The sequence below is a fragment of the Ahaetulla prasina genome, chromosome 6 (genome assembly GCF_028640845.1).
Source record: "Ahaetulla prasina isolate Xishuangbanna chromosome 6, ASM2864084v1, whole genome shotgun sequence".
Taxonomy (NCBI): Eukaryota; Metazoa; Chordata; class Lepidosauria; order Squamata; family Colubridae; genus Ahaetulla; species Ahaetulla prasina.
This window is the reverse complement of record NC_080544.1, coordinates 59,450,893-59,464,700: the sequence shown is the minus strand read 5'-3', so window position 1 is coordinate 59,464,700 and position 13,808 is coordinate 59,450,893. Positions and strand designations below refer to the sequence as shown.

Here is a 13,808-nt window from a genome sequence, read left to right as displayed (position 1 = left end):
GCAACTTTCTGACAAGCAAAGTTAATGGAGAATCCAGTTTCACGTAACAACCGTATTACAAATTTAACAACTACAGTGATTCACTTAACAACTGTGACAAGAAAGGTTGTAAAATGGGGCAAAACTCACTTAACAAATGTCTCACTTAGCAACATAAATTCCGGACTCAATTGTGATTGTAAGTCAAAGATTACTGTATATGTTTTTATTTGATACAAATTTCACCATCTTATATGACAGAGCGTCATTGTTACATTTGGGGGGGGGGAGCAGGGTTGATTTCTACCGGTACCACACACACACACACACACACACACACACAGAGTATTGAGTTTATTTGGGGATCCTTTCTCTTCTGGAGTTTCTAATTTTTAAAAATTCTTTGGTTTTTTTGGTTCTTTTTAGTTCATTTAATATGATTATTTACATTTTATATTTATTTCCTGCAATTTTTTTATAAAATACAATACAATAGGTATCTTCTTCACTGTTCCCCTACCCCCACCCTCCCCCAAAAAAGAATTTATTTCTGGTTCAGCTGCTTCTCCAATGGAAATGTTGCAAAGGTAATGTAACATCACTACCTTTGTAGTTGCAAGATTAGCAATTCCATCTTAATGCCCACTTTCTTCCAGTTAGCCAGATTTCATTCCATGTTCTGGAGTCAAGCATTGTATGCTGATCTCTATTGATTCTAAGGTAGCCATTTTGGTCTATTCCTGAGAGTTTGGGCTAGGGTTTGAGTGTCAGAAGGTCTCTCAGAAATTAGGGTTGTTATCTGATGATGTGCTTAATCCAAAATTAAAAATAGCAGACAACTTCTGTTTCATTTTGACAGTAGAAGTAACTAAACAAGTCAGGACCCATTGGTCATGAAAACATCATTTCAGAGTTATTTCCTTATTTAACATTTCTACATGCCCATGCACCCTCCTCAACTCTTGCTTCACCTCACTCACATCCTCATACACCCTCTCCAACTTATACTACACCCACTTCAACCTCCCTGACCTCTGCAGTATCTCATGCATTTCTGTACAAAGGGGTCTTGTACACCCCTTTGCCTCCTTGAAAACCCTCAGAAACTTCACCAGACCTCTTAAACAGACCCTTGCCCCCTCTCCTCCTCAGCAGCAGCCATTTACCTGCCTTCTGATCTTGAACATGCAACTTTCTGTTAGCTTCCCCACTGACTTGTGGGAAGCTGGCAGGGAGCACCGGAAATGACAATCACATGACATGGATGACTGGCAGTATAGCAGCTCTAAAGCAGCCACAACTTTTCCAAATCCAATCCCATGAGAGTAATGGTTTCTGGGTTTTGCATGCATTCTTTAAGTTAGCCCATTTGAGGTACAGTATACTGGTTGAAAAATTGTTGCCCAGTGATGCATGGTTTCCTCCAACTGAAGGTTGAAGGCACAAGAATTTTAGTGTTATATAGATAAATATCATTGCTTATACTGTCCTCTACTTTACAGGTCTTAAACCTGACCCATCAAGTTTTCCAGAGGACCAACATTTTTATATCATTTTTATAACTGTTTTATCTCACTGTTTATAATTGTTTCCCATTATATCAACCATTATGGCCATAGTGGAAGACCTCTATCAAAAACAGTACTTCATATTTGTCATCTGTATACTGATGCCTCCTATGCATTCAGCCTTAAGTTCCCAAGTACACAATATTCTTAACATTTAAATGGATTCAATCCACAGATGTTTCAACTCTACTCAGAGTCTAATATACAATCCAGTTTTAACAGGATTTGTGGGCTTGTGAAACTTCATAAACATGGGTATTTTTATTGAGAATTAGGTATCGCTTAACACTTAAACTCCGGAAACACTGCCTAACAGGAAGAACAATTTGATAATGGAACCCCTTACTAAATTTGATCAAGTGGAAGATAGCCAGCAATTGGTCAATTTAACTTTGTCACAATAGACTAAATATGTTTCCAATTCCAAGCTTAAAAATAATAATAAAAAGAAAATCAAAATTATTTGAGTTTTGCCTCAAAGTCCATAATGCCTGATGAAATAATAATTTATTCAAAAAATATAATCTTACTATTATAAAGAAATTTCCACAAGCAAAGCAAGAATAATCACACTAGAACATGCTTGTTTTTATTTAAAATTGCTCAAATAGCTTGTGTACAAATTAGGTTTCAGTCTAATAGTCAATCATAACTTTGTGAATAAAACGTTGAGATTCAGAGGAATAATCAATGGCACAGAAGATATTCAAAAGGCTATTTTAAGAGTTAAGCAAGGTGAATCCTTGCTAACCTAAAATGATAATCCTGCCCTAATGTTACCTTTCTGTGTATCTGAAATTACAGGTGAAAAAATAGATGGCGATGAAATACACTATTATCTTGTATTGTCATTTCAGGTTTAATTTCTAAGTAGATCCATAGTGAATATCTTATGGTTTAGTAGTTAGTGCCTCCCTTCCTTCCTACCCTGTGTGTATATATATATATATAAAATATATATATTACATATATATATTACAAAAAAAAGTAAGGGTAGCAGCAATTCTGATTTTGGCATGGCCTTTCAATGCAAGAATCATTTCAAATACTGCCAAAAAAAGCAAGAACACAAAATCAATTATACATAAAGTATTAGTGAATGCACCCTCATACCCCCCCACCTCTGTGATTACTGACTGCAAAGGAAGCAAATTGACAATTATACAAATTTTAATTGAATATTATTTTTCACTAGCCCCAGTGTTATATGGTGTTATGCTTATAGCCTAGTTTCATTATAGACATCCTTGGCTCTTACAGCAGCAGAGATGAGTGCTTTTTCAGTCAGTATAGTTTAATCCAGCTACATCATCTCTTTGCTTTCTTTTTCTTCTTTCTGTTCCTCTCTTCACTGCTGTCCTCAGCTTCACTGGCAGTTGGGGTGGGTTCTTTTCTTATGATTGTCTTCTCTATCTTGTACTCTTGTTCTCCTACCCTGGGGTTTCCTTTTACAATAAATTCACCATTCTGATACATTATGGAAACATCTGTCTTTGGATACGTGCCATAGACTCTTCTGAGATCTTCTTTCACAAAGTCTGGCAAGTTCCTCCTAGGCCCCACAACGCGTTCAAGCCTACCCCAATGGAGCTCTCCTCTCAGAACAAACCCTTCAGGCCACAGATCCCAGCTTGGTCTCTGGACTGCCATATGAGGATAATAGTTACTGTAAGGCTGGTATAGAGGAACAGAAGTCACCTGGGGAAAGTGCCAGAAAGGATAAGGGTAAAAAAAAGGACTTGGACCATAGATGTGATGGTACTCCATTTGGTTGGATAAATTGTCATTGTAACCATAGTCCATATTATAGTCCATGATAGCAAGAGGCTTGTAAGTGTTGTGCATCGGAACCTGGGGCAAGAATGCATAAGGAAAATTCTGAAACATGCCAGGATAGTACAAAGCCATACTGGTAGATGGTGCACACAGCTTCTTCTTAACCGGATGCCACTTTTTCATGAAGCATTTCACCTAGGGTTTTTTCTTCCACACTGTGAGGATAAAGTAAGAGATGCTGAACTTCTTGAAAACATAAATACCGGTAGTTCATATCTATTTATCAACTCTAAATATTTAGAAAAATTGCATGTAAAATATACATATTTTCTAAAATGAAATTTGTTCAGGAGCAACGTTTATAATACGCCTAAAGGGATTTTTTTCCTTACAAATAATGATTTCTTAATTAGTGCTCTAAACAATTACAGTACTTCAATAGCTTTGAAGCTTGTTGAGACAAATTCTGTGTACCTACTATGGTGTTCTAATAAACAAAAATGAGGAAGCTTTTTATTCACCTGCTTCACCAGGATACAGAGAGTGATGTAAAACCAAGTAAAGCAGTGCTCAGATTTATATATTGGAAAACACAGGCCTGAGGCTACATTTTAAAATGTACTTGGATCCTTTTTATTTGTTTTTGAAGCCATCATTCTGGGTAGAAGAGAATTTCAACTTTGTCCCAACTGTGATCCTAATTAGTTTGTATGTGCACATATAGGTGGTGATGCTATTGCACATTAAGCCACAGAGAGTTGGCTTAGAGTTAAGCAACTTTAGCTTCCCAAATAAGCTATAGTTGGATAAGTTTGCATAAACAGTTGTGATTTAGAACACACAATTGCTGGGTTCACATCAAATGGGAAGCTACGCAGAAGCACCCCACAGAGTACTTAATAATACTTGATTCCTGTGCCGCGGGACCTCCCATATGTTTTCTCAATTACGTGCCTAAATGGAAAGTAGGCTGAAGAGAAAAAAAGCCAGCCACATGCAATTTCAAGGATTGTTGTATATCTCCTGGGTACCATGTTAGAAAATAAAACTGAAAGGGGTAGTAGACTAGCATTTTGATAAGAAAACAGACAAGGTGCTAGCAAACATCCAGAGAGACTAAGCAGAGGGGACACCAGCAACAAACTCAATTGTCATTTCCAAGGAAAGCAAGTCATTTTGATAGTACCAGTGAAATGTGATTTCCCTTATAAGAAACAGGCAGGAGGGAGCCTGATTACAACCAGAACTAGTGAGGGCAAAGTTTAAGTCCTCAACATTGTACTATGGTCCTACTGTGCCTCAGTCTCCCCCAACCCTCAGCCATTGCTTATATTAAAAATCAGTTAATATTAATAATAGTAATATTATAAACAATAATAAAGTAATGTTTGTACTTTGCAATAAATGTTACGCTTTGACTATGCAATTCAGACACTGTATTGCATATTTTAATATACCAGGAAATGGCAAATTATCTAAGCATCTGCTAAAACAATCATAATCAATTTACTGAAAGTCTTTCCTGACTTCACTTCAGTTACACAGAGTTGGGTAAATCAACTCTCAAGCATATTCTCAAGAAGTGCATTTGGAGTAAACAGTGATGGTAACGCTCTCCTAATAGAAATACAAATCGCCACCCAAAGCTATAAGGCAGCCAAAATATTATTTTAAAAATCAATGAAATTGGCTAGCTAAAACATAAGGAAAAATACAACTTTTTATATTACTTTCTCTTTTCATTTCACTGTCTGCAACATCAAGGAGATAAACACCAGCTTCCATTACTAATTTTATATCAGAAATAGACTTTCCTAAAATGAAAAGTCTAAGGTTTCCTATCTTTGGCTGATCAATATTCCCCCCACCCCATTTCACAAGTTCCACTGTTAGAATTAGGTTACAGTTATGCATTTCACAGTCTGCTTTAGTATTTTAATATTCACACCAATCTTTACTTTGCATTTTATACCCAGCTATGTTTCCCACATAACTGTGTCTTGAATACCAGATTTCACCGTCTAGAATGGGACACAGATAGAGATACACATCAGTTTAGCTCTCTTTAAAGGAATAAAATAGAATCAAATGCCCCATAAATCCTGCATTAAAAAGCAAAAGCAACATTACCAACCATAGTAGTGCCACAGCAGCAATTAAGTTCTGCCCAAGCAATACCCAAGAATATGTAAGGAAATGCAATTATCATTGCCACAGCTCCTGCCCACCTAGCAATTCAAAAGTATGCAAGTAGCTAAATAGATACCACTCTGATGGGAAGGTAGTAATGTTCCATGCACCTCGATTTATAGTCATGCTGGCCACATGACCTCAGAAGTGTCTTCAGACAACGTTGGCTCCCTCGGCTAGGAAATGGAGATGAGTACCACACCTTAGAGTCAGACACGACTGATCAGGCAAAACCTTTACCTTTACTTAAACATGAATAGTTTAAGTATTTCTCTCTCTCTCCCTCCCTTTCTCACTCTCTCTCCCTCCCTCTCTCTCTCTCTCTCTCTTTTGCTCTCGCTCTCTCTCAGTTCAGGTTTCAGGTTTTGTTGTCAGGAGAACAGAACAAAGGAATGCATAGCAACCAATAAACTCTAGAAAGCAGGAGAACATGCTTGCAGATATTATCTCAATCTTTTCTTATTGAGATTACAGTATTGTACATGTTCTGTTCCTCGTTGCCCTTTTAAAGTAACATAGTAGCTTGGATTCTTTCTACAGTAGAGTAAGAGGTACTATTGAGGTATATTTAATTCCTTTCTTACCCTATAAAAGAGATTCATTTATCTGATTATTGACTCTTTGTATTACAACATATGTATTTTATCACTATTTCCTCCTATTTATTTTGGAATTAGACTATGCATGTATTATATTTCATTTTATTAATATTAATTAGTTGCTAATCATTCAATAAACAAGCCACTTTTATATAGTTGAAAAGAAAACTAGAGAGAGAGAGAGTGAGTGTGTCCCTCAGGGGAAACTAAGAAATGCCAAGCATAATCCAACTAAAAGGATATTTTAATATTTTAGTAATAATATACAATATACTAAATACAATTTAAAAAGTCAAGATAACAGTTGCAATGATGTGATTAAACTTCCTCATCTTCCTCAGGTGAAACTTCAATTGCATCAATTGCCAAGATGGCTACCATCTTGATTTTAATTTTAAAGATAAAGTTACAAAACTGAATAAATTCCATTAACAAGGTTAAGAGAGTTTATCAGGAAAAAAAGGTCTTTGGTAATCAAGGCTGTAAACAAGGCTATGAAGTTTGAAGTACAAAAAAGCAAACCTCATGCTTCAAGCACTGGTATCACTTAGTTGGGTAATGAAATATCTGCAGGAAAACAAACAAGCTCAGAGAGCATCAAGGATCAAGTATTACTTTATAAATTTGTGGTTTTGTCTATTATTTGAAAGTTTTTAAGTTTAACTTTCTCCTACACATGACATTATAGGCTTGAGAGCTAATACACTGGGGCCCATTAGTAGGACTATCAAAGATGTTGTTTTAAAAAAATGTTATCGTTTCCAACTGTTTTGCACAAATACAAATAAGCAGCCTGTGACAGTAAAAACATAAAAATGTAACTGGTGGATGTTCCAGTTTTTATAGCCCAGGTCTATATATAGATCTAGTTATATTAAACTGAATTACTATTTTTAAATATTAAAAAAAATTGTTATAGAAACAGAATTTTAAAAATCAAGAAAAATACAGGGAGAGAGAAACAGGAGGTATAAATTTTTTCAGGACAACTTCATGCAGGATCAAAGTCTCAGTAGCTACTACTACTGATCATTATTTACTGTCTCATGAATCCTGACTAGCAAAAGTGAAAAAGGGCTATCACTCCCTTATCCAGGCTTCTGAGCTTCCAAATATATCCAGTTGGCTGGCATACGATATTGAAAGCTGGATTAGATGGGTTTATGGATAATCAACGGGACTATTTGTTATTTTTCTTTAAAAGTGATGGCAAAACAGGATGCAGTAAAACAATGTTATAAGATTTGCTGTCCAACATAAAACTTAAGGACAAATCAACCAAGTTTTTTTCTCTTGTTCATCCTAGTTTGATGGAATGAACACTGGATATTTGTATTATATTCATCCATGATTAATTGAATCAAGGTTTATTCAGTTAACCTTCTGGACTAGATTAATAAAACAAATGCTGTATTTTAGCTTATTGCATTGCACAAAATCCACATTGGTAATTCAAATAGCATGTTTTGTTTTTCAGGTCACTTTTGACTCCTAGCAACTGCCTAGACTAGTCCCTGCTGTTTTCTTGGCAAGATTTTCAGAAATGCTTTGTTATTGCCTTCTTTTGGCCTAGTGTATATGACTGGCCCAAGGTTACACAATTGGCTTTGTGCCTAAGGCTGGACTAGAACTTAGTCTCCTTGCTTCTACCCTGGCGCCTTAAACTGGTTCTCCTAGCATGCTTATCCATATTCTGTTGGACCATGGTTTCTCAATTAATCCAATTTTCTACATTCTCACATTTTACAGTTCTACTAGCTGCACAGGATATGTTTACATATTTCAAGTTAGTTGGCTTGGCATTGTTGTTCAATATACTCTTTGGACTCAGCTACTGGCTGAGTCCACAGTCTTCTAACCTTTAGATAACCTACTGTACAGAATTTATGGAGCTAACATAATTGTAAGAATTTCTACATTACACTGAACCATAAACCATAACCACATTGCTCAATTTCTCACAACATAGCATTTGGCTAGCAAACTGCAGGTCCACAATAGGCTAGTCATCCTACTATTTCATAAATAATCTTATGTAATCTATAATCAGCAGAGTAATCAGCAGAGACATGTAAGATATACCCTAGTACACTATACTTGAAGTTTACCTAGTACACTTCAACAAGAGTTGAACCTTTAGTTGTTTTCAACAACAAGAACAACAACAAAAAACCTAATAAGAAATGTTAGAAAAACAAAGCTAATTAGACAATGGATTAAAAGTCCCATCTCCCCCATTGTCAGAAGTTATGCTAGTTAGAGATTGAGAGAATTACAGTTTACCATATCTGGAAACCATTCAGCTGGAGGAAGATGCCCTAACTTTGTTTACGTAACAGGCTGGAAAGCCTCACTAGCATTTTAAATCCAGTAATACTCAACAACAATCAAAAGCATCTCACAAGTACTGCTTATATAAGTATTAGTCAAGAATTAAAACAGCCCTATTATTATAAAAATAACATATTACAGAAAGCATTTGTAAATGTTTAGTAAAACTACCAATTATTATATTGGCTATTTCACAACTTTAAAAATGTATCACTATTAAATATTGATTACCTTTTAGGACTTTGAATCCCACCCTATTCTTCTATCTAAAAACAAAACATTGTTATCAAACAATCTTACACTAACCAGTCTTACTTGCAACTCTCTCTTTCCACACACTTATTACTTTCAGCTCATTGCTCCTCATTAACTCATTTTATCAACCCCAGGCAACACCTGGGGCAATTAATTAGCCATCATTCATTCTTTGTTAGGCAAAAGAAATCCTAATACAAATCAATTTCAGGAGGAATTCTATCATTAGGCCCAGATAGTCTATTATTTGGAATTATCTTTAGGAATCAATTTTCTTCCAACTTTACACTTGTTTGAAAAACTTTCAAAATTAATGATGCCAAAACTAGTAAATAGCCTTTTTTCCAAAAAGGAAATTGAAAAAAGAGATGTAGGAGAAGATGTGTTATGCTGTTTGATGTTAGCTGTAAAGCAGTCTTTCCCAGCCTTGGGCATTTTTGGGACTTCAGCTTCCAGAATTCCACTGCCAGCATGGCCATTGATAAGAATCTGGCAGTTTAAGTCCATTACCCTGGAAGTGGGCAAGGTTGGAAAACACTGCAGTAAAGTATAAACCCACAGAACAGATTAGCATCTTGGGCTACATTATCATCATAGGTTAATTGAGCTGTGTGTGATGGGCCTTATTATTAAGAGCCCACATAACTCTAATTACAGTTCATGGTTTAAGATTATATGTATCATTTGACTGTGGCTGTATCATCATTTCTGATTAGCGAAAATGACTAATTAATTTCAGCTCAACTCAATTATCCATGGCCCTAATTTTGTTTCATTCCTTTTACTGTTTAAATGTTTATTGTGTAATTGTTTTTGTCTGCTGGATTGACTTTTTATAATATAGTGATATAAAATGTTGTGATAGGATAACCCCAGGATATATCCAGAACTACCTTGCAAAGTACAATTCTGCTCATCTGCTCCAACTATCTGGAGCAGGGGTCTCCAACCTTGACAACTTTAAGCCTGGAGGACTTCAACTCCCAGAATTCCCTAGTCAGCAAAGCTGGCTGGGGAATTCTGGGAGTTGAAGTCCTCCAGGCTTAAAGTTGCCAAGGTTGGAGACCCCTGATCTAGAGATGACTTTTTGAGAGATCTGCCCCCACATGCAGGTGGGTATGGACTGGGGTGAAATCTAAATTTTTTTGCCACTGGTTCTATGGGTGTGGCTTGGTGGGCCAACATGACATCACTCATGTCTTTCTTTCTTTCTTTCTTTCTTTTTCTTTCTTTCTTTCTTTCTCTCTCTATCCCACACACACACACATCTGGTCTGAGCAGCAGCTGCTGCAGGAGAAGGAAGAAAATGCTCCAGGAGGGTGGGAGGGCCGTCCCGGAAGTGGCGCATCACTCGTCATGGGCTGGATGCAGGCAGCGGGACCCGAGACGGAGGGGAAGGCAAGCGGGCGGCAGTAGCCCAAAGGCCCCGCAGAAACGGAATACACCAAGCCCAAAAGGTGAGCGAGCCTCGCCATGTTCCCCCGAAGTGGCTCTTCAACTGAGCGCAGCGATCTCTCTTCCCCATCACCAGCATCAGCCTTACATTTGCCTGCCCTCCTGGGGCTGCCCATGCACACCCCAGTAGAGCAGCAGCCTTGGCTCCAGCAGCAGCAGCAGGAGAAGGAAGAAAATGAACGGCCCCTCTCAGTGCCAGTGCCGCCACCCTTCTCAGTCCCAGCGCAATGGTTGCATCTCCCCAAAGGGCCGTCGGGCCAGCAGGAAGCAACTCTTTCCCACACAAAGGCTGGATTCCTGCCGTGCGTGACAAGAAAAACTAATCGGTGCTCAGGTGGGATGGGGAGGGTTTCTATTCCTTCCTCGTGAATTAAAAACCAATGTTAAAGCTGCGGAGGAGGAGGAGGAAGAGGGGGGGCTTGCTGCACAAAAGCCCCAAAGGCTGTGCAAAATTGCAAACTTTGGGTGAGCTTGCAAAACTCAATGAACCCCACAAGGAGGAGGAGAAAGTCATGGTCACCTTGCCTTCCCTCTTGGGTATTCCTGGCCTTTGCTGGGTGCTCTCCCACTCCTCCCAATTTCTTCCGAAAGATGCGAGAGGCATTTTGAGCAAAGGTAGCAGCCACTGAATCTCCCCAAAGGGCGTGGGGATTAGGGGTAGCTGAACACTGACCTTGGAAGGCAAGCAGGCAGGGAAACCACTGGGAAGGCAACGTGGAAGGCAGGCAAGCATGGCAGGGCTTCGGGGAATGGAGTAAGCTGCTAGCTCCTTCCTCGCAGCTCTGCCATGCTTGTCTGCCTTCTACGTGGGTTTCTGCTTACCTGCCTTTGCAAGCTGCCATGGGGATGCCGGGAAGGCCACGTGGAGGGCAGGGAAGCATGGCAGGACTACGGGCTGTGGACCAGTTGAGGGGTATGGCCAGCCAGCCATTGCTACCGGTTCAGCAAACCAGCTCCAATCTTCATTACTCGTTCATCTGAATCTGTCCGAACTGGAAGCATTTCACCCCTGGTATGGACTAGGTGTTAGGCCTTAATTGTAGTGGTCCCTGTGCTTTAGAATATGCTCCCTCTGAAAATAAATTTTGTCCCAAGTCACCTTTTCTTCTGAAGAACCATGAACTATTTATTTCAATGGGCCTTTGACCCATGGATTCAGGGGTAGAATTCAACTGGATTGGACCGGTAGTGGCAATTTTAAATGGTTCGCTAAACCAGTAAAAACCACCCGATTGACCCCGCCCCACCCATCCAGGCACTTGCTTGCCTTTGTAAGCTGGCCACATCAACCGCCAGGAAAGCCATGTGGAAGGCAGGAAAACAAGCATGTCGGGGCTGCCTAGCTGCGGGGTAGGGAGCTAGCAGCCTACTCCCTTCCCCGCAGCCCTGCCATGCTTGTCTGCCTTCTGCTGCCACCCCAGAGCTCGCCTTGCCTCTGAAGCCCACTGGCCCCTTGGAACAGCACAAATACTGCTTTTGCTCTTCTCTTTCTGGACGCAGCGCTTCTGCTTCTTGGGCCACTTCCCCGAAGCTGGCAGCTCTGCAGCCAGCTGCTTTGCTTTTTCCCTTTTTTTGGGAGGTTTGCAGGAGGCTTGCACAGCGGCACCAGGGAGGCAGGCAATCCAGATGCCCCATGCTGGTGCTTGTTCGGTACAGCTGCAGGCAAGCCAAGAGACAGTGGGACGAAGGGGCTGGTGATTGGAATCGTCCCTGCCTTCCCCATGCCTCTGCTGGTGCCACCACGCAAACCTCCCATGAGGAAAAAGAGGGAAAAAGCAAAGCAGCTGGCTGTGGAGCTGCCAGCTTTGTGAAGTGGCCCAACAGGCAGAAGCGCCATGCCCAGAAAGAGACGAGAGAAAGTCATTCTGCATTGAAGCAGAGGCATTATGAGCCTTCAGCATATCCCAGGATACCCCAGGATTGCAATGCTGAAGGCTTGGAATGGAGCCATTTTCATGAAAGGCAGGAAAATGGAGAATGTCATCCAATCCTGCCTGTCATCCATTCCTGAAGCTTAGCACAGACTGAGGGAAAGATGGTAGGCAGAAAAATTCCCCTCCCATTTTCCTGCCATTTGCGACAAGGAGTGGCTGGGAGAGGAGGGGCCAGGTGAGGCATCCCTCTACGTGAGTGATGTCAAGTTGGCCATGCCCACCCAGGCACATAACCCCCACCAAGCCACACCCACAGAACTGGTAGAGAAAAATTTTGAATTTCACCACTGCATGGATTGATGGGTGAGCAACTAGAGATTATGTTCTTACTAGAACTGGAATATTGAACTTTTGTTTTCTGTAGTCAGACAATAGCGACGGTAGGCAAATATTGTAAATAAATACAAAGTGCTAATTGGAGTAGGATGTAACCTGAAGATTGTATGATTTAACTGTTTTATTAAATAAACTACAATTTCATTACTCATTTACCAAATCATAGTTGTTGCACAAAGTTTAAAACACATTTCAGTGGTAGTTTATTTCTTTTGGGGTACAGGCTAGTGATAGTAATACCAATTCTAGGATATTTTTTATTCATGAAGTGTTACACTGATGTGGAAATAAATTTGAATATTTAATAGATCATTCTAAGTAATCTCTTTTCAAAATTTTAAATTAGCTATCAAATGTAATGGATTATAATAGAATATCAAAAAGCAGAGAAATAAGAGTTCAGAAAAAAGACCAAATGCCAAAAAAGTAAGGAAACGTCCTAAAAGACAAATCAGGTTCTCTATTTCATCATGTACACTATTGCTATTTAAGGTATGTTAAACGTTTCCCAATACAGTATCAGTCATTATATTCCTGTGTTTTAGTAAGTGGAATCTGTGAGTCATCAGTGGCAACTGATATTACAAAGATTATAAAACAATATTTACAGAACAAAGTGAATTAACTGTCTTCCTTGACTCATGTATGATGCAGACCTTCTCAGAAGAAGTTAAAAAGCAACAACACATGGACCTCTAAGGACATCCTCCTCAATTCTTTTTAGGCTATTTTGAACTATGTAATGCCAGTGATTTAAATAGAATTTTATTCCATATACTGAAAACACCACAAATCTGATTCTATAATGCCCTATATTCATTACAAATTACATAGCAGAATTCAACAAATTAATGGATAAAAGTTAATTATGCTAAAACAGATAACCTTAACGATAGATTTATATAATTATTTATTTATTGAGTATATTACCATTGCCAAATAGTTTGCAATAAAAAAGCAGTTAAAACCAGGATATTAAAAGCAGAAAAGACTTAACAGAGCGTTTTCAATGATGGCATCCTTCTGTGGAACAACTTGCCCCCATAGCTATAAGAACCATCTTCCCCAATTGAGTTTTTGTAGAGAGCTAAAACCTGACTCAGAGATCATTTGGGGGAGATTAGGATTTTGTGTGTGAAAAGAGGGGAATTTACCTCTATTATTTAGTATCATTGCATCCATTTGAAAAAGGTAAAGATAATCTGCATCCACCTAAATTGCGTAGTGGTGAAGTTACTACAGTACTCCAAATGCAGATTATTTGTCGGATGACTTCATTTTTTATTTATTTGGGAGCAGTGGCTTTGAGTCAGTCTTCACACCTAGACAAGTCCCTGCAGCATTTTTAGCAAGATTTCAGAAGTGGTTTGCCATTGCTATTTTTA

The 13,808-nt window shown here is 38.9% G+C and overlaps 1 protein-coding gene across 2 annotated transcripts; it reads right to left on the bottom strand.

Annotated features, from left to right (window-relative positions):
• Nucleotides 1–2,164: 2,164 nt before the first annotated feature.
• On the bottom strand, nucleotides 2,165–5,759 carry C6H10orf95 (chromosome 6 C10orf95 homolog). 2 transcript variants are annotated; one of them, XM_058188584.1, is made up of 2 exons: nucleotides 5,590–5,759; nucleotides 2,165–3,538 (listed from the first exon to the last, which is right to left on the bottom strand). In XM_058188584.1, exon 2 carries the CDS (start codon nucleotides 3,504–3,506, stop codon nucleotides 2,856–2,858), a length of 651 nt encoding a protein of 216 aa, XP_058044567.1. In that variant the 5' UTR covers nucleotides 3,507–3,538; nucleotides 5,590–5,759; the 3' UTR covers nucleotides 2,165–2,855. The 2 variants fall into 2 exon arrangements, with proteins under 2 accessions (XP_058044567.1, XP_058044568.1); XM_058188585.1 differs by having other exon boundaries at nucleotides 5,624–5,759.
• Nucleotides 5,760–13,808: the final 8,049 nt, after the last annotated feature.